The sequence below is a fragment of the Diospyros lotus genome, chromosome 3 (genome assembly GCF_014633365.1).
Source record: "Diospyros lotus cultivar Yz01 chromosome 3, ASM1463336v1, whole genome shotgun sequence".
NCBI classification, from domain to species: domain Eukaryota; kingdom Viridiplantae; phylum Streptophyta; class Magnoliopsida; order Ericales; family Ebenaceae; genus Diospyros; species Diospyros lotus.
Window position 1 is genome coordinate 34575750 of NC_068340.1, and position 27492 is coordinate 34603241.

The 27492-nt window shown below is 38.0% G+C and overlaps 1 protein-coding gene across 3 annotated transcripts; it reads left to right on the forward strand.

The window, feature by feature from the left end:
• LOC127797158 (splicing factor U2AF-associated protein 2) lies at positions 1-27470 on the forward strand. 3 transcript variants are annotated; one of them, XM_052329765.1, is made up of 15 exons: positions 1-283; positions 357-442; positions 1414-1534; positions 1863-1976; positions 2056-2258; positions 3602-3781; positions 3989-4081; positions 4256-4294; positions 5829-5918; positions 6013-6115; positions 6494-6574; positions 17196-17272; positions 23590-23670; positions 26167-26258; positions 27113-27470. In XM_052329765.1, exons 3-15 carry the CDS (start codon positions 1450-1452, stop codon positions 27234-27236), a joined length of 1362 nt encoding a protein of 453 aa, XP_052185725.1. In that variant the 5' UTR covers positions 1-283; positions 357-442; positions 1414-1449; the 3' UTR covers positions 27237-27470. The 3 variants fall into 3 exon arrangements, with proteins under 3 accessions (XP_052185725.1, XP_052185724.1, XP_052185726.1); XM_052329764.1 differs by lacking the exon at positions 357-442; XM_052329766.1 differs by lacking the exons at positions 357-442; positions 26167-26258; positions 27113-27470 and having other exon boundaries at positions 23562-23670.
• Positions 27471-27492: the final 22 nt, after the last annotated feature.

The following is a 27492-nucleotide window of genomic DNA, read 5'->3' on the forward strand; positions in this document are numbered from 1 at the left end:
CCCCGCTCTAGGCGCTCTGTAATCCCTCCCACCGTCTCCTTTTGTCTCCTCGCCACCGCCGTCAACGCCATCGCCATCGCCACACCACTATTCAGCCCTCTCACTACATACCGAAGGAAACTGTTAAAAGGAAAAAAATTGGTTGATCCCGTTCACCACCATTCAGCCCTCTCTCTACAGGTTCGTAATCTGTAGACACAACCCTCGGCAACCTTCTCTTCCGCCGACCACGGCTGCCGCATCGCTCTCTGGGGCTCTCGCACCCGTTGCCAATCGCTGCAAGGTATGGCCTCCACGCCTCAACTGTTTCTCCGGGCGAGAGATACACCAAACTGATTGTGTTAATTTACTTGAAGCCCGAGGCGAACTCGACCGTCGACGAAACGTTTGGCTCTTCAATTTTTTTGGGTCATTTTCAATTCTCTGTTTTCTTCAAAGCTCAGTAAGCACCAACCTAGTTATATGTTTTTGGCGTTCACGCGGTTTTAGATGAATGTATGGGATAAGTGGATTTTAGGCTCTTGGCTGTTGGCTTTGCGAGGTCTAGGGGTTGTTCATATGGATGTCATCTTGCTAATTATTAAATTGTCAGCTGAAATTTGGTGATTCCGGAGAAGTCAGTTGAATGGGTTTTTTGAATTTAGGTTTGGAAGTGGGTCGGAACCTCCTGCCTTTTTTACTTAAAAGTAGCTGAAATTTACAGACATTGGATATGTAATGAACTGAATTGTGGATTAGGTTTGGATTCCTAGTTAGGGTTTTGAATATTTTGGCTTAAATTATAAACCGTTGTGGAGTTGAAGATTCGGTGTTTAAAGTTGGTTCGAACTGTTTTTTCGGATTCAAAGTGAAGTTATATCTAAAGTCAAGATTTGAAACAAATGGTTGGGAAATAATTCATTAAAATGGTTTCTGTATTTCTCATTCTCTAGTTGGTTTGATCATGTCAAGCAACTGAGAAGTTGTCCGTCGGGCCTTTTATTATATTGTTCTAAGGCGGCTGAGTTTGGATGAAATTATTATCTAATGAAAATTATGCTTTAAAAGCTCGAGTGATTTGCTAAGAGGGAGAGGGTATGACTCCTATGATTGATGTTTGAAGGCTATGTTGCTTTTGAGATTAAGGTTAATAGAGAACGTGAATAAAGGGAAAATAAAACCTTTGGCTATCATGGAGACTAGAAATTTTGGCAGCTTCGGGCTTGTTGAAAATACCTTAGTGTACCTATTTGGTGTCAGACCCATTGAATGTGAAATTCATAATTGGATCTCTGTTAATGATGTCTATCCATATTTAGTTTCATTCAAGTGGAGATGCCCACTTTTTTGAATATGGACTGTTGAGCATTGCTGATCCATGAAAGGAGAGCTATTTATTATCAAAACTCAAATGTTAAATTTCTGTACTTGTAGGCTGGGGCACCATAAACAACTTTCTGGGAATTTAAAATGAGTACTACTGAGATGGGCTGGTATATTCTTGGTGATGAAGGTCAGCAACATATTGGCCCTTATGCTTTGTCTGAATTGCGCGGTGAGTCTTGATTGCATCTATCTAGGATCAGATACATATAATATATTTACCTTTTCTAATCAATTAATGTAAGCTTAGATAATTTGAATATTGCATTGAATAATGCTTAACATAGAGAAGGGGTTGCCTTTGGATTTTCATATCATATTGTACTTTTTCATGTCATTTAATGTTTTGCCCCACGAATTTTGATTTTTGTTTTCTTGGTGGATTTCATTCAGTTCTACCAGCAACAAAAAAAGCATGATTTTGGATATTTGTTCTGGATGATCTTACAAGATATTAAATGATCTTCTTAAACATGTCCATGTTTATTGCTTTTGGGCAGAGCATTTTCTGAATGGATACATCACTGGAAGTACAATGGCTTGGTCTGAAGGAAGGAATGACTGGCAGCCACTTTCTTCAATTCCTGAGTTCATGAGTCAAATTTCTCAACCAGGTGCTGATTATTTGACTAGGATGGCAACATTATTCGTTGCTAGTTTTATTCCCTGGGTTATGTCTGACTGTATTTGCAGTGCCCCCCCACCATGATGACGAGTTTGAGAAATGGCAAAAGGAAGTGAGAGAGGCAGAGGACAATTTGTTGAGGCATGCCCCTGATGATAGCAATAATGATGATGAAAGGCCTTTGACTCCGCCAGAGGGTGAGGAAGAATTCACTGATGATGATGGAACTACATACAAGTGGGATCGTGGTCTTAGAGCTTGGGTGCCTCAGGTAGGAATCACGACCCTAGGGGCATTAATGTAATTGAGCTGCAAGTATATTGTTATAATTCTGTTAGATGCACATGGGTGCTGTTATTCTAGAATGTGCTTTTAGTTATGATAGCCAGGCCAGGCCCATAAAAAGGCTACCTGTAAGAGGATGGATGTATGGAAATGATAAACTGAATTTTGTTTTCTCTCTCTACATTTCTCTCTTCCAATCCCCTCTGTCCTCCCCTAATTCTCTCTGTTCTCCCTCTCCTTCTGTTCTGCTTCCCCCTCCATTCTGCTCTGATTTCCCCTCCGTCTCTTCCAAATTCCATTCTAACCCCTAGGTAAACCCTAGGAACGTGACAGTAGGCACTTGGATATGTTCAATATCTTGTTTTCTTGATTTGGTTTTGGGCTTATGAAGAGTTCACATAATTCCATTGGAACATGAAATAAAGTTAAAGCATAATTTTAGTTCCCTCCTTTTACTTAGATTCTCTGAATTCTTTGATTCAACTGTGACATAAATGAAACATGAAATTCACCCTATAGGGCTGGTCTTTGGTGGGCTATCATGAAACTGTAGGGGGTTCTAAACTTGCCCTTTTTTGCATGGGCAATGGGACAAGGGTAATGTTTTAGAAAGATAGGTGGTGTGGGGAAGAGTTCCCTTAGGCTATGTTTGGATTGCGGGGATGGAGGAGGAAGGGATTGGAAAGGGAAGCATCCCCTTGTCTGGAAGATGTTTAAGAAGAAAAGGGAAAGGGGATAGGAAAGGCCCCCATTCCTCTCCTTCACCCTTCTTTCTCCAAATTTTCATCTTCCCCAAATTAGGGTGTATGAGAAGGAATGCCAACTTTTTTCCATTTTTTCTTTAACTCCCAAACAAGGAGAAGGGGATTTACTTCCTTTTCTTTGTTAAACATCCAAACAAAGGAAAGCTAACTCCCTCTCCTTCCCCTTCCTTCCATTCTCTTGCCTTCCTTTACTTTTATAAGCCCTTCCTTCCCCTCCTCATCAAAACTCCTGAATGTAGCCTTACGGCAGATTTGTTTGTGATTGCCTTTGTAAAGGAGGTGCTTATTAATGAGTGCTTTCACGTCCATTTTGTGTTCATAGCTTAGTTTAATAGAAAACATAAAACAACGACAAATATTATCCCTTTATTTCTGTAGGCACTTATATATAAACATTAATTTACGTATGCTCTAACTGTTTGCACCTAGTCATTCTATGTTCTTGATATTTATGCAATAGTCAGAATGTTCTTTGTTTTATGCTTTCTCCATCTTTAGTGTAATTCCCAACCAGAGACAATTTATTAATATTTGAAAGTAACTCAAATAATTTAATTTCTTATAGGATGGAGTGTCACCGAAAAATGAGCACTACGGGTTACAAGATATGACTTTCTTGCTAGAAGAGGAAGTCTTTCCAACAGTGCAGGCTATTGATAATTTTGTAGTGGAGAAGGACAATGATGATACCAGTGAGAAACATAATGTCAAGAGAAAGTTGCCTGACGTGCCCGCTGAGAAGAAGGTTCCTTATTTTCCTAGGTTAATTTTTTGTTAGACAATAACTCCCCCCCCCCCCCCCCTCAATTGTGATTTCTACAATTATGCAGTTGGATTTTCATTTGAACATTAACATATTATTTCTCAAGTCTAGCCCGAAGATACTAACTTATCTAGTGATTTGCCTTTTGAGTTTTTTTGATAATACAATTTTTTTTTATTAAATTTACAGGAAGCTAACAAACCACCATCTAGTTGGTTTGAATTAAAAGTTAACACACATATTTATGTTGCTGGATTGCCAGATGATGTTACTTTTGATGAGGTAAGTTGGCTGTTCTATAGTCTTGTGTTCTTTCCGTATTTCTAATTTCCATGTGTTTTTCATTGTAGCTATCTTGTATGGACTTCACAAGAATATCTGTAGACGGCTTTGAGTTGGTTGTTTATCTTAGATATTTTTGTTGTGGCATGGCACCAATATGGAAACTCCTTGCAGGTTGTGGAAGTGTTTTCAAAGTGTGGGATAATAAAAGAGGTTGGTAATTTATTCTTAACATGTTTTCTTTTTGTTTATTTCTTTCTTCTCACTGCAAAAATTTGTTGGCATTTCAATGACCTGAACATACTATAGCTCTACAAGCTTAGATATGTAGTTATCTAGTTCAATCTCCACTTTGAATATCCATTTCCATCATATCCAGACCTCAGATCAAACACCCTGAGTGCCTTCTGTTTGTCTTGGTTGCTTTGGTTCTATTTCCTCTCATATGAAAGGTCTCTGAACATTTGTGTACCTGTCATTGCTTCCCAAATGTGCTTAGCTTCGCGCCTTTGATGCAAGCATCTCTAACATGGTTGGCACCTAGTAGGAACATGCACTTTTGTGAAATGAGGAGGCAAAAATCAAATTAAACTGAAAGATTCCAAGGAGCCATGTATAAACCCTGCAGATAATTCTTCAAAAACTGTGGGCACATATTGGATAAGTTTCATAGCAAACCTTTGGATGTACACATGTCTCATAAACAAACTCTTGGTTTTAAAGGTAACAATAGCTATTGAATAATTCATAAATGTGGTGGGTATCGTAGTATCTAGGTGAGCCTGAGGAACTGTTTAATAAGTTTTCTAAGTGATGATAAGGCCTTGTGTGGTTGTCTCAAAGTATTTGTGGTTTTCATTAGTGATTCATTTGTTTGGTACAGAAAGGATAGAACTTTTGGAACACAATTCATCAAATATTGTTTTTGTTTTTGCAAAAAAACTTGTTTTTGGAAACCAAACAATGCTTTCTTTGGTTCCTAAAATTGTTATGTTTTTTTGAAACAGTTGACTAGCTGTTCTGTAATTAGTTTCCACTTTCCAGAAACATAAATGGAGCAAGCGCTTTGGTCTACAGCCTAGCAAAGTGTGAATTTTCAATGTTTGTACACACACGTAGTTACTATATACAATAATCTCATTAAAATAGTCTGTATTATGGATAGAGACATGAGTTTTAAAGAATGAACATGAAGGGAGAATGGTGCTTTAAATTTTTTATTTTATTTTATTCTTGTCTTTTGTGTTCTTGAGCTCTAAGCTTACCTGCTTAAAATCTTCAAGTCGAGTTGTGCTAAAATTGTTTTAGTGCCAAACTTTGCTTTTAGCAAAAGCATTTTAGCTTTCTTGCTGAACAACAGATGACAAATCAATTGCATTATGTTACATTTGAGTTGGTTGGTTGGATGTTGGTGTGATGGGAAAATGTGGAGGAGTTGATTCTATGTGCAAGCACGGTCTACTTTCATGTCATGGTCTATTGTGTTAATTGGGATTGCAAACCCTTCTTGATTAGCTCGTCTTCAGCTTAGCTTCTCAAGCAAGCCCTTCCAACACTAACTAAACTTGAACTTGGTGAGATTTTTTCTTAAAACTTTGCTATTGGCAAGTGCTTATCCTGGCAGGTAAAGGTTCTTGGGTGGTACCTACCAGACATATTGGTCTTGGATATTCACTGTATTTTTTTAATAACTTTTTTTTTCTATATTATTGGCCATTTGCATAATTCGATTCTCCAAAACATTTAGGACCCTGATACCAAAAAGCCTCGTGTGAAGATTTATGTTGACAAAGAAACTGGAAGAAAGAAGGGGGATGCACTGGTTTCTTACCTGAAGGTAACATTATTGTTTCTGTAGAGTGCTGCATGTAACATGTACCCTGCCTTATCCTCATTAGTCTTTTATTATGCATTCCTTATTCCTTAATTAGGAACCTTCAGTTGATCTGGCCATCCAAATTTTGGATGGGACACCGCTACGGCCTGGTGGAAAAATTCCTATGTCAGTTACGCGAGCTAAATTTGAGCAGAAAGGTAATATTTATGGATTATCATATTCTTTTCTTGGTTGATTAGTCATTTCCAAACGATTACCACCTTAGCGTATTGAGCCTTAAATCCCAAAATTAAAAAAAAAGGTTCCTGATCCCTAGTTATAATTTATGAAATGCAACAATTTAGTGTGTTCTGTTTACAAGTTGATATCAGATTTTACGGAGGCTTCACTTGCTGTACTGATGGTTAGGGATGTAACTGGGTCCCCAATTAACCCCATTTACATGCTTGTTTTAATAAATTTTCAAATAAGCCTTGTACCTCTACCTCATTTTTATACTTGTTTTCATTTTAAATAGGGTTAATTGGGGGTCCCATTTACATCCCTACTGATGATGGGTGATTATGCTGTTCTAGGGGATAAATTTATAGCCAAACAAATAGACAAGAGAAAGAAGAAGAAACTTCAGAAGGTCGAACAGAAGATGCTTGGCTGGGGTAAGTTCTTATCTCACAGTTGGATAAAAATTTGTTTGTCAGAACATGCAAATTTTTACCTTTTTGGGCTGCTTGCCAGTTAAATTTGGGGAAGGATAGTTTCCTTTATTTGCACTTGAGTATTTGTGAAACAATGTGCTAGTGGAGTTTGTACTTTTATTTGCTTAATTCTTTTTTATCATCAATTTATTTAAATTCTATTTCTTGAAGAACTATTCAGCAAGCTGCTACATCTGGGTGAGTAGTTTTACTTCTGAAACATTCCTCTACTCGTCTAGCTAGATGGTTGAATTGAACTCCTATTCTGCCAATCCTGTATATTTGTAAAGGCTTGGCTTTGTGGTTTCTTTTAGATATCATTTTGGTTCTGCTTCGTTCTTTGGTTGGTAGATTTTTACAAATGCTATTGCTGCAACTATGCAATTATCTTGTATCTCTCTCTAAGAACAAGGTGGTGGCTTAAGCTGGTTGCTTGGTTCTTTGTCCAAATAAATTGCATCAATTAGTTTCTGATTAGGCTGTGCCTGTTATGGTTTTGCTCTGTTTCTTTTGCCTTTAAGGTCATGTTATTTCCAAAGTTTTTGTTGTTGCTGATTTGGCTTAGTTTCCTGAAATTTAGCTACTCTGAAAATATCGATTTATGTCACATGGCTATTAAAAGTTTTGTGTGTTGCAGTGGTCAGTTGCCGAGGAAGTGGTACTTTGTGGGTTAAGAAAGACCACAGCCTGCAATTGGAGAAATTATCCTAGATGTACCTGTTCCAATACTTCATATGAGCTTGTAAATAAAGACTAATGAGATATTTCCACCACATAAACTATCATCTTTTCCTTGGTTGCAACATAATTCTAAGGGGGTATAATTTGCACTTCAGAAAACTTCCCCGCTATATTGTTCTTGCATCCGCCCCTTGTACCTAACAATTTAGTTGTCCCAGTGTCCTAATACTTCTATTTGACTATGAATATCAATTTTCTTTATCAAATTTTCATGAGATTGAAAACTTGTTTTCATGAAATTCTTGATTCCAGTGCTCCCTTCCTCCTTTCATCTAAGGGAGGGGAGTTATTCTTATGATGCCAACTTTGCTGTCTAGTTGAGATATTCTATTGTTTTATATGATTACTTGCTGTTGCTGTTTGATCACTAAAACTCCCAACAGCTATCTGTATGTACCGTCTCAAGCTCCCAACAACTTAACAAAAAGAAAAATAGAATTCGTTAAACAAGAAAATAAATGCTAGAACACCAGCGTCAAATGACCATTGTGCACAGAGTCAAGGAACTAGGAATCCAGATTCTTCTGGAGCCTGTGGTCAGATAGTCAAACACTATTAAACTTTTCTAATCACTGGAAGTGTTCGGCCTTATTTATTATCATTTAATGAATTCACGATCTGTATTGTGGAAAAGTTTGTCTACCAATCTCCAAGAAAATACAGAACTAAAAATGAGGTCATCTGTAATAAAGTTGGAGTGATGTCTATTGAAGACGAGATGTTTGAGGCACATTTAAGGAAAAGACCAATAGATGCACTTTTGAGAAAAATAGATGGAATGCATAAAGTTTGTGACAAGAGAGGTAAAGAAAAACCAAAGAAAACTTGCAAAAACTCTTACGATATGGGATATGATGGCTTTGCCTAAGATATGGTTATGGATAGAAATGACTGGCAAGTTAGAATTTATGTAGCTGGTCCCACTTAATAGAGTTAAGGCTTGTTGTTGTTTACAATAGTTTGATTAATGTGTCTGTATAAACACAAAAACTGTAAATTTGGTAATTTGAGCTATTGGGGCCCATTTGATTTTGTTATAAATTCCAAAAGATTGTGATGTTCAAATTAGATTAGGGAAATTCTTGTTATACCCACAGAGTAAGAGTATAGGACATACCCATATAATTAGGGGTGTGCATTCGGTTATAACCGAACCGAACCGCCCCATTTTTCCTAACCGAATCGAACCGACATTATGGATATAACTGAACCGAACCGAACCGACTTAATTCACTAACCGAAATAACCGAAACCGAATTAACCGATTTAGATTTTAAACTAACCGAACCGAAAACCGAACCGAAAAAATAGCTCAAAAACCAAACCGAATTAACCGAAATGGCTGTAAAGTAACCGAACCAAAGATTAAACTGAAAAGTAATCCAAAAACAGAACTGAAAACACTAAAAAACACCAACATCATCAACAACAAATAGTGACACTAAAAACTCATTAACAAAAAAAACACCTAATCAATACAAATATGAACTGCAAAACACCAACAACAAACACTAAAAACCAACAAAATAGAAAAAACATTCATTGCTGCACAATTCACTTATATATCAAAACAATAACAGTAGAAAGCAAAACAAATTAAACAATGACAGTAACAGAAAGCAGAAAGCCCAGCTGCGCAAGAAATAGAATCTCATTCACAGTGCATTAAAACAATTAACAGCACAACTTTAACTATGACAATAACAACAGTGCATTCTGCACAAGAATCCAATACAACAAAAAAAATTAACCAACGAATTTGCAAAAGAGAAACAACGAACCAAATCACAATGAGTTAAACAAATCAAACGAATTAACCAACGAATTCGCAAAAAGTCAAAGCATCAACAAACCAAATCAACGAACCAAATCGTATTACCAACCAGATCGGATATGACAATCAAAACCACAGGATGATTAAGTTGCCGAAATCGTATTACCTTCTCAAATCAAAGACGGCGATACCCGCAACAAGATCGTTCACTCCTAAGTTGTCGAAACCAACCGGATTGTTGATGTTGACGATGAGGAGGGTGAAATGCCTTAGGGTTTGTTGTCGCGTTTGACATGGTGTGGGGGGGGGGGGGGGGGGGGCTGGGTGTTGGGTGAGGGAGAAGCCGACGGTGAAGGTGTTTGGGTCTGAGGGCGAGGGCGAGGTGAGGGTTAACCGGAGACCTAGGGCTAGGGTCGATGCTTCGAGCCTTCGACGACTGGGGGGGCTGGGTGTTTGGACTTGGATGGGGAAGAAGCCGACGGTGAAGGGCTTAAAGGCGTTTGGGTCTGACGAGGACGACGATGCGTCGATGGCGAGGTTAGGGTTAGCCGCCAAAGACCTAGGGCTAGGGTTGATGCTTCGACGACGAGTGAGGGGGGCTGGGTGTTGGGTCGGGTGGGGGAGAACGACGAAGGCGGAAGGCGTTCAGCTCCGATGGCGGTGGCGATGTGAAGGTCGACGACGTCGACGGGTGGGGGGTCTGTGAGGCGGTTGGTCTCTTTCTCTCGGAGCGGGCTATCGGGTGTGATGCTCAAGAAGAAGAAAGGCAAGGCAAATGTTGAATGGACCGACAGAACAAAAGGTAGCAACAAGCAACACAGGTCGGTTAGTGCGGGTCGGTTCGGTTATTTAGATTTTTTTGCCCAAATAACCGAATCGAACTGAATACCCGATTTTTTTGCAAACCACTAACCGAACCCAAACCGATCGTACCGATCGGTTCGGTTCGGTTTAATCGATTTTATGCTCACCCCTACATATAATGTATTTCTTCTTCTTCTTTTTCTTTCTTTCTTTCCTTGGTCTTTTTTTGTGCGAGGTGGGACCCTGTTAGAGGTTTAAAAAAGAGGGAGAAAAGGGACATTTTTCTCCTTCATAATCTAGATTATGGCTACAACTAATTATGCATTCTTGGGCATGCTAGCTTAACATGCTTCTTAGTTCTTGCCCCTCAAAATGACTTGTTTCAAAAGCAAGAATAATAACTCATGTTGTTTTCTACCTATTATTCTTGTGGCAAAAATTATTAAGAAATGATCCTAGCTTCAAACTTAAGATATATGAACGAAACTAACATGAACATGTCAGGGAGGGAGGATACCACTATTTGATGGTAGTTATGTTTGATGTAAACCAACAACTCATGGGCAATTATTCTATGTGCAATATTTTTCTCTTTGAGGGGGTGCCAATTTAATGATCTTTTGGTGCATCATTATGTTTTTACCGAGCTTGGATAAATGATTGCTGGAGGTTGGTGCACATTTAATGTGTTATATTATCCTCTTTGAATGGGAGCCAGTTAAATGATTTTTTGGTGTGTCATTAAGTTTTTACCTTATGCTATGCAAGTGATCACTAGAGTTAAAGGGCACATTTTTTTACTTTACCTATGACTTGTCTATAATCATTCAAGATAGAGAAATAATTCCATCATTAAGAAGAATATGCTCATTGGATTAACGAAATAATTTGGAAAGAAAATGTGGAGTATGCTTAGTAAGATAATTTATATAAATGCATAGCTCCCTGTATTTGTTTGTAAATATTTAATTTACCTAGGATTTTAAGGAGGGCCTTGGCTTAGTAGTCAAATATGATGTAGGATGACTAACGAAACAAATAGAAGAAGAATTGGACCAAAAGAAGCAACACCTAGGGACAAGAAAGGGAGGCACGACTATGAGAGGCATAATCGTCATTAGTTTCCTTTAGTTTCTATTAAAAGGTTGTCTTGGCTATAGGATAAGAAAATAAGTGAAAGCAGTGTATTTTGAGGGCCAATGAAAAATTAAATAGAAATTTATATCCCAATCTGTAATTAGTGATAATTGGGGGGTTAAACTGTAAATATCTAATAGTCTTCATTGGGATATCCACCTACTATTATAAATAGAGGGCATAGGGTGTGTGTGCAAGACAATTCATTATCATTCTCTATGTTCGAGTGCAATGTGTGAGAGGAAAGACTTGTGTCCAAGAAAGTTCTTTGTAATCTCCAAGAAGATTGTATTCGAGTGGGATAGAGAGCAATAGAGCGATCAATCATATTGTTGTACTGACCGGTTTCTGAATAATATAAAGGCTGCTTTTGGGGTGATTTCAAGGCTGGATGTAGGGTTGCTTTCAAGCAATCTGAACCAGGATAAACTGCTGTCTCGTGTTTGTGGTTCGAATGTTTTCATTCTTTTAATTTTGTTCTTTCATTTCTAGTTTATATTTTCTGTTGTTTTGGTTTGATTTCGGGTGAGGAGTTGAGAGAATTGGTATTAAGAATCATTGTTTGAGTTATCAAAAGAGCTCATAATCTTAACAGTTTATGTTAGTTTCTGTTTTAATTGATTTAATTTTATAATTACAACTGGTGTCTATCTTAGTCTTTTCTGTTTTAGGGTTTTTTTCAATTGCGTTTAGGGTTGCTGATTGCTAGGAAGTATTTAAACACTTTTCTCTTGTTTGAGAGAGAGTTTTTTCAATAAACTTATGAGCTTACCCTAAGTTGCTAGTGGAATCCAGTTCTCTTTGTTTCCCTAAGGTCTTCACTTGAAACCTTTACTTTGGCTGCGTCAAGTGGCATCAGAGCACGGTTTCTCCGTTTTCGTGTCATTGACTACTATCCTCTTCCATTGAATCTACCATGGGCGATGAAATCGCTGCCATGAGGGCCGAACTTGATGCCCAAAACCAGCGAACTGACAATCTGCCCACACAACTCACAGAGATTCGTTAATTATTGTTGCAGGTCGCCTGAAACAACGTTGATAACCCTCTTTAAGCCCCCGATGGTAACCGTCCACAATATAATTGAAGGAACCATCTCGAGATGGGCACCCATGTTGAGGGGCAGCGGGGGATTAACAGGAGGCATGTAGTAGATGATAGCGAGTTCGATTCTGGAGAAGATTTTGAGGATCTACCTACATGCCGTAACCGTCAAAATCTAAACGCCTTCGACGATTATAGGATTAAGGCGGATATCCCTCATTTCTCGGGAAACTTGAGGATTGAAGAGTTCCTAGATTGAATGATGGAAGTGGAGCGGTTTGTGGAGATCATGGAGGTTCCAGAGGAGAAAGTTGTTAAGATGGTGGCTTTCCATTTGAAATCGGCAGCTGCAGTATGGTGGGATCAGTTGCAGAAAACTCGCTAGAGACAAGAAAAGAGTAGAGTTTGAACCTGGAGGAAGATGAAACAGCTTTTGATGGACCGATTTTTACCCGCTGACTGAGCAGATTTTGTATCGCATGTATTTGGTTTGCACATAGGGCAATCGGTCAATATTGGACTACACCAATGAATTCATGAGGCTGGCCGAGCATAACAATCTGACTGAATCTGAAAATCAGAAAGTAGCCTGGTATATTAATGGACTGAAAATTGCTCTATAGGATAAAATTGGGTTGCAGAATATTTGGACTTTGCAGGAAGGCATTAACACGACGCTAAAAGTTGAGATGATTGGAGTTGACAGGCCAACCCCTCATCGATCGGAGGGCTGCTCCCCCTATTGAATTGCCACCGACCAGCGTTGTTGACAAAGGAAAAGTCGTTGCTAGTTCATCCAATTCTTAGAATAAGGCCAGTATAGAAGGAGGCAGCAACAGGATTCCTAATAGAGGGCAAGGCTGAGCTCCACTTTAAAGGGATAATCCGTATGTTAGACCTACAGTAGATATCTATTATAGATGCCAAAAATTTGGGCATCGCTCCAACAACTGCCATAACGAAGACAAACTAATTTGGTGGATTGTGAGGAACTTATAGAGGTGGCAAGTGAAGGTGAATATGAGGGAGCCGAGTTTGCTGTTGAGGAAGGACTAGAGAGGCTGAATTTGGTGTTGCAGTGAGTCCTCTTATTACCAAAAGAAGAGGGACAGAGACATAACATATTTCGGTCGCTTTGTTCTATCAGGAATAAAGTGTGCGAGGTGATTGTGGATGATGGAAGTTGTGAGAATTTTGTATCCAAGAAGTTGGTAAGTCTGTTGCAACTACCAATTGAGAACCATCCTAGTCCGTATTCCCTTGGTTGGGTGAAGAGGGGACTTTCTGTTTAGGTTACTGAGACTTGTAAGGTACCACTCTCCATTGATAGACGTTACAGGGACGAAGTGGTATGTGATGTCATTGATATGGATGCTTGCCATATTCTTTTGGGTTGCCCTTAGCAGTTTGATGTTGACTTTACTTTTAAGGGACGTGATAATGTGGTGATATTTACATGGGGTAATCACAAGATCGCTATGGCCCATCTCAAACAGATCGGTAATGTGAACAAACAACAGTCAGAGAATTTCCTTACTCTTACGAGCAACGAGCGAGACATAGTGGATTCTGCAAGACACTCTGACTGCATTTGTCCAGTGGTGCTTAAAGGGCTTATGGTGACCATTAATGAAGGAGAAGCGATTTTGGTTGAAGCGCAGAAAATGCTAAATGATTTTCAGATTTTGATTTCAGACGAGCTACCAAACGAATTGCCTCCCACGCGAAATATTCAACACTAAATTGATCTAATACCAAGGGCAAGCCTTCCAAATTTGCCTCACTACAGAATGAGTGCAGAGGAGAATGGAATTTTGTGAGAACAGATTGAAGACTTGTTGAGGAAGGGGTTTATCAGGGAGAACATGAGTTCGCGTGCTGTTCATGTTTTGTTGGTGCCTAAGAAAGGAGGGGCTTAGTGCATGTGTGTGGACAACCGTGCCATCAATAAAATATCTGTGAAGTATAGGTTCCCTATTCCCTGACTGAAAGACATGTTGAATATACTTGAGGGGTCCCGTATGTTTTCAAAGATAGATATTCGCAACGACTGCCACTAGATTTGAATCAAGCCTGGAGATGAGTGGAAAACTGCATTCAAGAGCAAGGATGGACTCTACGAATGGTTGGTAATGTCTTTTGGATTAACCAATGCTCCAAGTATCTTCATGAGATTAATGAATCAGGTACTTAAACCTTTCATTGGCTCTTTTGTTGTTGTGTATTTTGACGATATTCTCATCTACAACAAGACCAAAGGAGAAAGGAGAACATCTAAATCATTTGAGGCAAGTCTTGGACGTGTTAAAAGAAAATCAGCTTTACATCAACCTAAAGAAGTGTACATTCTACACCAACAAACTCCTCTTCTTGGGTTATGTGGTTGGTGAAAATGGTATACAAGTGGATAAGGAGAAGACAAAGGTAATCCGAGATTGGCCAACTCCAACATCTGTGTCAGATGTGAGAAGTTTCCATAGTTTAGCCACTTTCTACAGACGATTCGTTCGACATTTCAGAACCATTGTGGCTCTGGTTATTGAGTGTTTGAAGAAGGGGTGATTTAGCTGGGGAGAGGAACAAGATAAAAGCTTCGCCCTCATTAAGGAGAAATTGTGCACCGCTCCAATACTAGCCTTGCCAAGTTTTGACAAAGTATTCGAGGTTGAATGTGATGCCAGTGGCGTGGGTGTTGGGGCGGTACTCTCCCAAAAAAAGAGACTTGTGGCTTTCTTTTCTGAAAAATTGAGCGATGCCAGGCAGAAATGGAGTACATATGACTAAGAATTCTATGCAGTCGTGAGAGCCTTGAAGCAATGGGAACACTACTTTGTGCAGAAGAAATTTCTACTGTTCACTAATCACCAAGCCTTAAAGTTTATTAACAGCCAACAACATGTCAATAAGATGCATGCTCGATGGGTGACCTTCTTATAGAAATTTCCTTTTGTGATCAAGCACAAATCTGGGAGTTCGAATCGAGTTGCCGATGCCCTCAGCCGGAGAGCCTCTCTGTTGATCACACTTTTCATGAAATTGTTAGGTTTGAGTGCTCGAAAGAGTTATACAAGGATGATGATGATGTTGGGCAGATTTGGGGCAAGTGTGTGAATCCGAACCAATGGCAGATTTCCATGTCAATGATGGCTATTTGTTTAAGGGCAATCAGCTTTGTATCCCTACCTCATCCTTGTGTGAGAAGTTGATTCGCGATTTGCATGGTGGAGGTTTGAACGAACATTTGGGGCGTGACAAAACCATAGTTAGTATGGAGGAGAGATATTATTGGCCCCAACTAAAGCGGGATGTTGGCACCATAGTCCAAAAGTGTTACACTTGTTAGGTGGCGAAGGGTTAAGTCTAGAATATCGGGTTGCACATGCCACTTCTTGTTCCTGACAGCATTTGGCAAGATCTCACCATGGATTTTGTATTGGGATTACAGCGGACTCAAAGGGGAGTAGATTCAGTTTTTGTGGTGATTGACATGTTTTCCAAGATGGCCAACTTCATTGTTTGTCGAAAAATCTCTGATGCATCGAATATTGGCAAGTTGTTTTTCTGGGAGGTTGTGCGATTGCATGGAGTTCTCAAATCAATTACTTTTGATCGAGACACAAAATTTCTAAGACACTTCTGGATTACATTGTGGAAGTTGTTTGGGACAAAGTTAAACAGAAATAGCACTGCTCATCTGCAAATAGATGGTCAGACTGAGGTCACTAACTGCACTCTAGGGAATATGATTTAGAGCATATGTGGAGATAAGCCAAAACAATGGGATTATGCGTTGCCTCAAGTTGAGTTTGTATATAACAGTGCAATTCACATAGCCACATGCAGGGCACCGTTTGCTATCATGTACGTTGAAGTTCCCAACCATTTTGTCGATCTGGTGAAGCTACCCCTTGGTCACGACAAGAGTACAACTACTGAACACTTGACTAAAGATGTGATTGTTGTCCTTGAGGAAGTAAAATAGAAGTTGGAAAAGATGAATGCAAAGTATAAGGTAGTGGCATATGCTCACCATTAGAATAAACAATTTCAGGAAAGAGATTCAGTAATGGTGTTTCTAAGGAAAGAGAGGTTTCCCGTCGGTATCTACAACAAACTGAAGCCTAGGAAATACGATCCTTTCAAAGTACTGAAGCATATCAACAACAATGCCTACATTCTCGATTTGCCAACCTCCATGGAAATTTCCAGTACCTTCAATGTGGCAAGCTTGTATGAGTTCCATGAGGATGACGAGCCACTCTATCCAGACTATAACTCGGGGTTGAGTTCTTTGGAGGTGGAGGGGACTAATGTAGGACAACTAACGAAACAAATAGAAGAAGAATTGGACCAAAAAGAAGCAACATCCTAGGGACGAGAAAGGGAGGCGCGACCATGAGGGGCAGAACCGTCATTATCTTCCATTAGTTTCTGTTAGTTTCTTTTTTAATTGATTTTATTATATAATTACAGATGATGTCTATTTTAGTCTTTTTTGTTTTAGGGTTTTTTTCAATTGTGTTTAGGGTTGCTGATTGCTAGGAAGTATTTAAACACTTTTCTCTTGTTTGAGAGAGTTTTTTTAATAAACTTATGAGTTTATCCTAAGTTGCTGGTGGAATCCAGTTCTCTTTGTTTCCCTAAGGTCTTCGCTTGAAACCTTTACTTCTGGCTCCATCAAAATCATTCCACTATGGCATGGATATTACGAGTTTAAAATACTGAAATAGCTTCTCATTTCACAAGGTTGAGGATCAGAGTCTTTTTTTTCTTTTGAACTTTGCTTTTTTTGGTTTTGATTGAGTTTGGGCCTTGGAGTGGTGAAGCTATTTCATCTTGACACGGGCACCATATGTTTGAAATAAAAAACTAGCTTCTTGAGGTATGAGCTTGAGGTTGTGTGCATTTGACCAGTCCTAGTATCACAGTGGAGGCTGCCTTTCTATATGATATTTAGCTTTAATTTTCTATTTGATTTTTATTAATTAATTCTTTTATATACTGAAGTTTCTTCTTGTAGTACTTGTTACGCAATGCCTAATTCCTAACATAATATTTCTGTTTTCCTTTTTGATGGATTAGGTGGTCGTGATGATGCAAAGATGTTGATTCCCACCACTGTTATTCTTCGTAATATGTTCTCTCCTGAAGAAATGAGGGTAATACTTCTAAACTAGAGACCATTACGCTCACACTCTCCCTTATTTTCCCTTTAAGAACAAAGATGAAATCAATATAAGAGATATAAAGAGATTATCATATGAAAAACTATATGTCCCATGCAAAGTCTTGCTTCATGTAACTAAAGATTTTATTCCCTTATCTGTGAGCTTGCTTTGGATGGATTTTAGGCTTTTTCTCTGATATTATTTACGCATATTGACAATGGAATTTGAATAATCAATTCTGTAAATGTATATGAAATAAGAAAACTACAGAATACCCAAATAAGTTTGCAATCTAGTGCATTTAAGTTAACACTTGCCCACTATGTGTCTCACACATGCTAACCACATTATTGATAGAAGCACATGCCAACCACATTATTTTAATACATGAAGGTGAAAAAAACCAAGGCCTTCTAATGAAAAAAGAAAAAGAAAATATTGATTGAAAATTTTAACCATTACTTTTTGATAAATAGATCGATGGAAAAATGGGTAAAATCTTATGCACCAAACGAAACCAGAAAAAAAGCCATGGACGTCAACTATTGAGAAAAGGATGAGGAGATTGAGTAACAAATGGAGATGATTAGTCAGCATTAGTAGAGTGGTTTGTGAGAAGAATATGCAAAACCTAATAATAGGTCCCTGGGAAACAAAAAAAAAAGTTCTGGTCCACTTAGAATACAGGGCCTATCTTACTCTAATTTTTGAATGACAGTAATGTGAATCGGCTCTATGGTATTCAGTTTCTCTTATACTTGTTTTGGGGGAATAGTTCTGTAGAAAACACCCAGGGACTCATTTCACTCGTGTTATAATAGTTGAGAGAGATGTCATACATGAAAGTCAAGTTACTGTAGAATAGCAATAACATGCTTACATATGTGTTTACTAGTGTCAAGATAAGCACACACTAGCACATACTAATTGACAAACTTTGGTCATAAATTAATTATGAGTAATATCAAATTTAGTTTGAATTATCTTGGTAAGTTACATTATTTCTTGTGAAACCATGATTGTTTTTGGTCATCATAAATAATTTTTATCACAAATAAGCTGCATAGGCCCTAAATCCAAATTTTAGCTCCGTAAGAAGTTGTTTGAGCCAAATCAACTCACATGTGGCTAAAGCCATGGCCCGATATTTCGCTTTTGCGCTAGATCTAGCCACAACATTTTGCTTCTTACTCTTCCAAGATGCTAAATTTCCTCCAATCAAGATACAATAACTCGAGATAGAATGCTTATTTGTAGGACAATTAGCCCAATCTGCATCAATATACCTAACAACCTGCTTGTGTCCTTTGTTCTCAAACAACAAGCCTTTACCACGAGCACTTTTAATGTATCTTAAGGTATGCACTAAAGCGTGCCAGTGACTATCATAAGGGGAGTCCAAGAATTGACTTACCACACTAACAACAAAAGAGATGTTTGGCTGTGTAATTGTGAGGTAACTAAGCTTCCCAACCAGTCTCCTATATCGACAAGGATCATTCAGTGGCTCCTCATGTCCTGGTACAAGCTTAACATTTGGATCCATAGAAGTATCTATAGGCCAAAAATTAAGCATACTAGTCCCTTCCAAAATATCTAAGGCATACTTCTTTTAAGAGATGCACACGCTATGGGTAGATTGAGTTATCTCAATGCGAAGAAAATACTTCAACTTACCCAAATCATTGGTCTGAAAATAAGCATGCAAATGAATCTTCAACTGCCCAATACCAACCTCATCATCTCCTGTAATAACAATGTTATCTACGTACACCACCAATAATATGACTCCACTAAGTGAATGGTGATAGAAAACAGAATGATCGGCTTCACTTTTACTCATACCAAAAGATTAGATGATCGAACTGAAGCGACCAAATTAGCACCGAGGAGATTGCTTTAGGCCATATAAAGACTTCTTCAAGCGACAGACCAGTCGAGACTCCCCCTGAGCAACAAAACTAGGAGGTTGCTCATACATTTCCTCTTGAAGGTCTCCACGAAGAAAAGTATTTTTTATATCCAGTTGATAAAGAGGCCACTACTAATGGCAGCCATAGCAAGAAAAACACGAACAAAAGCAATCTTAGCCATGGGAGAGAATGTATCACCATTATCCAGGACAAAAATTTGAGTATAGCCCTTAGCAACCAACTGACCCTTCAGACGATTAGGATGATAGAGGGATCGTATTGTACAGAGACGTAGCATAAATGTTTACTATACCCACTTCATATTAAATTAAATAGTCATGACATATTATTAGATGTCACTCATGACTTGCGAGAATTAATATGGGATTATTCTCGTTGCCAATTTAATTGTGAACCTAAAAAGTCTCACCTAGAAGAAATCACTTTACAAGAGAAGAGTAAATTAGTAATATTAGAAATTACTAATTTTGGAGCATTTATTTTAAAAAGGGAAATAAGAATAATAAAGTAATTTTATTATGAATAAAATTACTAATATTATTCAAAGTTGGATTAGGATTTAATGCTAGCACATTAAATCCTAAACCAAATATGCCCTAGGGTTTTGTGAGGTCCTTATATATAGGAACATAACACATAACCCTAGACATATAATCTAATAGAAAACTTTTGAGAAAAGTTTTACCACTCTTCTTCCTTCTTGAATCTCTCTTGGATCAAGATGATTTCGGGTGAATGGACTTGACATCCTACACTTGGAGGTTTATATGGCTGGTGAACATACACTACAATTAGATTGCAGCAAAAAATGTATTTATCTGTTTTCTTCCTCATTTATTAAATTGTAAAATCAGAAAAACGTGATACCTAAAATTAATTTTTTCGCTACGTATGATTTGATCTAATCTAACAAGACTCGCATTCTAGAACAGTCAACAAAGACAATGAAGGAATCATTTGTCGAAGAGCAGATAAATAAGGATGATCAAGTCGAGAATGAATTTGAAAATGAGATGCCCCTATAGTAGCACAAGCAGATGCTGTAGATGACGGCAGGGCAAGATGGTAAAGTCCCTTAAACTCATGTTCGATGCCAATCATCCGTCCTATACCCCGATCTTGCACAAGAACAGAATTAGAATCAAAGATAACATGACAATTCAAAGAACGAGTGAGACGACTAATAGAAATGAGACTATATGGGCAACTAGGAACATGTACAACAAATTTAAGAGAAATAGATGAAAGTGGATCAACCTATCAATACCAATGGGAAGGGTTTTAGACCCATCAACCACAGTGAAAGGAGGAAGGGACGTAGATAATCAAAATGAGAGAATAAATATTTATTACCAGAAATATGCTCTGAAGCAGCAAAATCTAGAATCCAAGGACTAAGTTGAGCATGAGTAAGACATATATGAGTACCAGTGGGTGACCGCACAAAAGAAAGAGATCCTTGGGCAATAGAAGCTACAACGGATGAGGCCTACCAAATTGCCTGAAATTGAAGATACTTAGCAAACTCCTCAGCAGAGATTGTATATGTAGAAGCTGGTTGCTCAGTATGAGAGGTATCAGGTACCACTGATTGTGTGTCTGCACCCTCAGGAATTGCAACATTGGCCTTGAGAGGGCGACTATGGAGTGCATAACATATATCCTTATAATGATTAGGGCGACGACAATAATTACAATAAGGGCGCTTACCACCGTGACCACGCTCAACACCTCTACCACGACCACCTCCAAGACCAATCTTAGAGAAAGATCTAGGAGTTTGAGAGGCAAGTATAGACCATTCTCCAACTAAAGCCTTAGAAAATGATTGTGTACTATGAAGGATTCGGGCAAACACCTCTTCCATGGTAGGTATAGTGGGACTACTCAGGATCTGAGTGTGAACACCCTCCATATCGAATCCAAGGCTTGCAATGGTAAGTGCCATAAACAACTTGTCTCTTTGCTTCTTCTGCTTATTGAGATCGGCTGTAACTGGGAGTATAGCGTTAAAATTTGTCACAACAAATTGAATACAACCTAAGTAAGTGGGCACATCTGAGTCCCCCTTCTAAATACAAAACAAATTACTAATAATATCGTATAAACGTACAATGTCATTAGTATATAGTTGTTGAGCATGAGACCAAATATCGAAACAGTTCTCATAGACACAAAATAAGGGGATTAAATCAATATCTATTGATTGTCACAACAATGTAACCAACTGTGCATCTATGTGATCCCATATAGTCCTGTTTGCCTCAGCGATGTCAGAAAGCTTTGTAGTCAAATGGTCACTAACACCATGCCCAGGAAACCACATTCGAACAGACGTTAACCATGACATAATTCTTACCATTCAATTTGTCAATGGTAATGGCTGTAATACCAGAAAAAGACGGTATAGGTACAAGAACAATATAGGAACAATCGAAGAGGAACTCACCACTCTAGGATTTGAAAAGGCCATAGCGTAAAACTCAAACCTAACCAGCAATAACACAACCCTGATTTGAATCAAAATCTTACAAACCAAAGTGTTGTAAACCAGATCTGAACCTGATGACCCAAAACAAATTTGAAGCTACTACAAACCAGATTTGAAACTATAAAGCAGGTGGCTAACAGTGACGGAAGTGACCGACGACGACGAAAGGAGAAATAGTGGTGACAGTTGATCAGTGAGACTGTAGTGACGAATGCAAGATCTGAGAAACCAAACAGCAGATTGGTGAAACAACCACGTGAGATCTGAGAAACCGCAGCGATGGCAGATTGGCGGCAACAATAGATGGAAACAGCCACGTGACTGAGAAACCAAACAGCAGATTGGTGAAACAACCATGTGAGATCTGAGAAACCGCAGCGATGGCAGATTGGCGGCAACGGTAGATGGAAACAGCCACGTGAGATCTGAGATACCAGCCGCGATGCACGACATAGTAGTGGATGGTGGTGGCGGCAACTAGGGTTGGGTTAGGGTTTGTCTAGTGGTTCTGATACTATGTAGTATTTTGAGAGGAGAAAAGTATATTCTCAGATATTTTATTCACAATGAGGTATATATACACACACCAATCTATAAGGTACAACAATGGGACAACCTATCTTTCTAATGTGTATGTGAAACACTATCTAGCTTATATATGATATATGTACAACACTAGTTCTAATAGAAGAGATTAAAAAAAGGTTTTAAATTAAAGATGGTTGAGACGATAAAGAAGGGATAAGAAGTTAGAGATAAAGTAGTTCCATAAAGATAGAATAGAACTATCACTTAAGTTTGAATCCTATCTTATCTGTTGTACCATATTTGAATTTGTATTTTGTGTTCCTATATTCTAGGAGCAAACCGGTGGCTTCCTCATGTATAAATACCTCATTTAAGTTCAAATACAATTGTGGAAAACAGTTTGTTTTGTTCACCTCCTTTTACCCCTTGAGTTTACCTACTCTGGAACTTCTATTTGTTCATAATTAATAATGTTGATTATAATTTTTATTATTAATAAATTTTAAAATCCAAATATTTATATTTATATTATTTTTTTGAGCTGGAAACTTATAATTAATGTAAATATAATTAATATAAATTCAAATATTTATATTGAGCTGAAATCTTATAAATATAATTAATTTGGAAAATAAGTGGAATTCTCTTACTATTTTTGTGAAAAAAACAGTGGAAAACATCCTGAAGATGTTTTATAACAGTCCATATAAATTTAAAAACTGAACATTTGAGTTTCTGTTTTCTATTTGAAAACTTTTCTTATTTGAACACGTTTTTCAGTTTTTTGTTTTCTATGGAACAATTTTCCAGAAAATAGGCCTTATTTTCCACAACTAAATAGCCCCTAAGATTTTGTAATTGGTGGCGAACAACACTTTCCAGCAACTGGTTTTCTCCTAGGTTTGAGGATTGTTGCTCTGGTACCATGATAGGTAATGGACAAGGAAAAATAGTAAAACAAACCAATCTAGAATGGCCTCTTGCTCTAATCATATTGACGCTTAATATATACTGCCGTATTATTTGGCTATAATTGATTCTCCTCTCTCTGTGTGTGTGTGTGTGTGTGTGTGTGTGTTAAGACCACTATCATGCTTATTGTGATTGGAGATGTAATAGCTGGTAGCATAAAAAAGAAAATGTTTATATGTACATTTGCTTTTAGTTTTTTTTCTTGTTTTTCCCTCAATATTAAAAACTATTTAACTATTGAGTATTTCAAAAGACCTTTTAATTATTCATATTCTTTGCTGTGATGGTTGTAATTGTCCAAGCTCTAATACTTACACCCTGTTATTTTCATATTTTTGACATTGCTGGAATTCAGAGAGTTGATATTCGTCTAACATTTGCAGTCTGATGAGAATCTTCGTGCTGAATTAGAGGCTGATGTTGAAGAGGAAAGTGTGAAGCTTGGACCATTGGAATCAATAAAGGTATTGTAACGTTAAACAGGAAGTACTGCATGCACTCAATTCTCCCTAAGTCTTACTGCAGGTGTATCCAAGATTTGGAACTAATGAACATTCATTACTTAGATCAACAGGCTTTTGCTGAATGAAGAATCATTTTTAGGGCCAAGAAATGGTTAATATGTTTTACATAGAGACCATAGAATATGTTCTCATTGAGGCTTTTCAGCTCACATTAAAGGTGAAACTGATAGAAGTTGGAAAGGAAACTTATGAGATTGATAGAGTAGCATCTACCAAATTACTGACTTTTGTGGTATCTGCAGATGCCATCTTTACCATATTACTTATTTCCTTGATAGGTATCTATTAGCCGGCTAGAATGGCCAAACAAGGTAGTGGCTAGAGCTGGTATTTGAAATTAAGAATCAAGTTCTATTGGTTATCAATTCTTGTTCCATTTTTATTTATTTATCTTTTCCACATAAAATGCTGCATGTACTATGCTCTTCTGTTGGTGCTTTGCCTGGTTTCTGGGCTGAGACTTAAAACCGCTGGTGAACTTCATTCTTTTAGTACTCTTTTATGAACCATTGAGCTTTTGACCTTTACCCTTATAATGCTAACAGGGCAATAGTTCAACCTCGACAAAAGCTTAACTATATAACCCAACTCCTGCTCTGTAGGTGAACTGCATTCATTTAGTATTCTTTGTGGAATGTTGACCTGTTTGGTTTTATTCATACCAGTGGCAACTGGGTAGCTAGGGTAAAGTTCTACATTGACCAAGAGATTGACTATGTAACCAGTCCTCAATGTCTGCATGTGGGTGTTACTGGTTTTTCTTTGTTAAATAGTGTTTGGCTGGGAAAATCTCTGTGGTTTCAGCAGAGCCTTTATCTGAGTATGAAGTTCATCAGCAGGGGGTATAGTTTTGGGGGACAGCTGCCAAATGTTGCACATTAATGCCTCTAGAGCAAAATATATCTGCTACGGCAATGTTTGTATGGGAAGAGAAAGAAGAGTGTTTTGTCTGGGGGGGGGGGGGGGGGGGGCGGAGGTGGTTTTCCTATTGTATTAAACTTGTTGCCTAGAAGCTCAGAGGACTGAACATTAACTGTGAATGTTGGCTTATTGTTTATTCTTCATTTTGTTGCAGTATACTGAAGATCTGGAGATGCTAGCAGCACTTATGATACATCATATTTTTTTCTTAAGTGTACTGGTTCTGTTTTTCTATTTGTTTCTTATCAAAAATTAAAATGGATGGAACACTTAGGCATGTGCTCTTTGGTAAAAACTTCCCACTTCAATCATTATATTCAGTTTAACAAAAAGCTGTTGTGAATCCTAATGTATGTAACATATCTTCTATAGCCACATACTGCTTCATCAAATATAAGTATCCACTTGCCCATCAAGTCTTTCAAAGACGTTGGAATGATACATAACGGAACAAAATGGAAAGGTGAGGGAAGTAACATTAATGTTGTTACTTTCTCTATGCTTGATAAGAATGGAACATAAATGAGTGTGATATAACTTAACTTCATTTGGATAGAGAATGGAAGGGGATGGAACAATAAAGTAATAAAAATAAAGTGGCAATTATACTCTTCACTTCAAAATAAATTTCAAGGTACAATAATAAGAATAAGGGAAAAATAGTAAAAATAATACAAAGATTTATTAAAATGTTTCCTTCCGCCTCCCTACACCCAAAATTAGGGTGCAAGGAAAATGGGGTATGGGAGGGTATTATGTTCCCTCTCTTCTTCATTCCATTATGAAACTCTCTTGAAACAAGGGAGCAGTCTTGTCCCCTCCCATTCTTTGCCCACATAGAAACAAGCAGAGTTGTCCCATGATAAAACCAGTTGTTGTAGATACCTTCTTCCTTGTTCCTTCTTCCATAACCTGAGCCAGATAAGAGGGGCCCCTATTGAAATGTGTTCAGAAATCCATAATAGAGTCCAACCAACTTGATTATCTTCACGCATAGAAGATATAAAAAAGCATCACAAACCTCCTTTTTGTTTTCTATTGCAATTTATGGACTATCATATGATGATTTTTAAACTTTCCATATAAAGAATTAGACTAGAAATGACGACCCGGGATGTAGGTAGCTTGGCACTCCATATGGGGGTGTATTGGTAATTGGACCATGATGACCAATAGGAAACATGGGAATTGAGGTTATCACACTCACTGGTCCGCCTCTATCTTGTGTCTCATTGAGATGAAGTCCCTTGAGGGTGCAGGGGTGTGTCCTTTGACAATCCCAAAAGTCTAGCCTTCACTTGACAAGACTGGGTGGGATATAGAACATTTGTCGATGTTAAAAAATGGATTCCATGCACCAGATGGTTAGAAGCTGCTCTATCCTGAAATAAGAGATACTGCTAGTTTAGATTAATGTCTGTTTTTCAGTGTTTTCTCTCTTAAGTTATCCATTGAAACTTTTACTTGCCTTGTATATGGTGTGGCAATTTACATTCTGGTTTGCTCTGTTTTCAGGTGTGTGAGAATCATCCCCAGGGTGTTGTTTTAGTTAGATTTAAGGATAAGAAAGATGCCAAAAAGTGCATAGACTTGATGAATGGACGATGGTAATTTTTCTCATCCTTCATAATTTTGTGAATTTGAATGATTTACTATGGAAATAATTGTGAATCTATTTACCTTAGTTGGTCTTGCCTCAAGAAACTAGATAGTTGACTGAATAAAGTACTCAATTTAAAAGGTCCATTGGAATCGATCCACTCTGACCAGTTCACAGACACATTTAGTCAAACAGTAGCTGCGCTACAGTGAGACCACCAAGTGGCAGATTGGATTGGCATTCAGAATTAAGCGGAATACAGATGTAAACATTTCAAGAAAGAAGTGACAAACCTGGAAATAGTTAAATCACAATTAATCATTGGAATTAAGAGGCTAAAGCATCTAAAATATGTAGGATTTGCCAACCAGTTAAGTATATTATAATGTTCAATTATCAGCATACAATAGAAGTCAGGACTGTAATCTGTATGAAGATTTTGGAACCCTTTTTCTCGACCCACTCAAATGAAGAATAAATGTAGTTAGAGACCAGCCTTTTGCTTAGGCAGATGGTCAGTGCTGTTCATCTGAACAAGACGGGGAGTTAACTGATAATATCACCGTGGAGAAACCGGAGTTATATCTGGGTGCCTTGTCACTACATCTGAGTGTCAAATGTAACTCGGCGAGAATGGAAAATCTAGGTGCCCTTTATAGATGGGTACAGCATTCCTGTCTGGCTTTGGATAGGTCTCTGGAAAACCCCAGGTTTCTCAACCCTAGTATGTGGTTGACTGCTTTTCTATTATTTTGGACAAAAATCTATTATCATATTTTTGTTTCTTTCTACCTTTCCAGAAAGTTACATTAGTTCTGTTCTTTAAAATCCACTTCTTCCGGTCTGAACTCTGCAATATAGGTTTGGTGGGAGGCAGATACATGCCAGTGAAGATGATGGATCTGTTAATCACGCTTTGGTCCGCGATTTAAGTGCTGATGCCGAACATTTGGAGAAGTTTGGAGCTGAACTTGAAGCTGATTGAGCTCGACGTTTAACGCCACAATTTGACAGAGTATATATCATATCATTGTCTTAAAACTCTTAATCTCCCCTGGTACAAGTAGGAAGGACAATGTAGATGACTAATGCTGTAATTGCAGTTGTAGATTGACAATCCCCAGTTTTGAAAGCCTCCATTTGTCTTTTGAGATGTAATCTTTCCTAGTCAACACAAACGTTAAACGCTTCTGGTACTGAATTTCCTATTAGTTCTTAATGATGAGTAAGATTTGGCGTCA

What these genes read in the sequence shown, in the direction of transcription:
- LOC127797158 (XM_052329765.1), top strand. Translation starts at nt 1,450, where the DNA reads ATGAGTACTACTGAGATGGGCTGGTATATTCTTGGTGATGAAGGTCAG. An exon ending in GAGTCAAATTTCTCAACCAG is followed by an intron (nt 1,977 to 2,055) that starts GTGCTGATTATT and finishes CTGTATTTGCAG; the next exon opens with TGCCCCCCCACCATGATGAC. An exon ending in AGTGTGGGATAATAAAAGAG is followed by an intron (nt 4,295 to 5,828) that starts GTTGGTAATTTA and finishes CAAAACATTTAG; the next exon opens with GACCCTGATACCAAAAAGCC.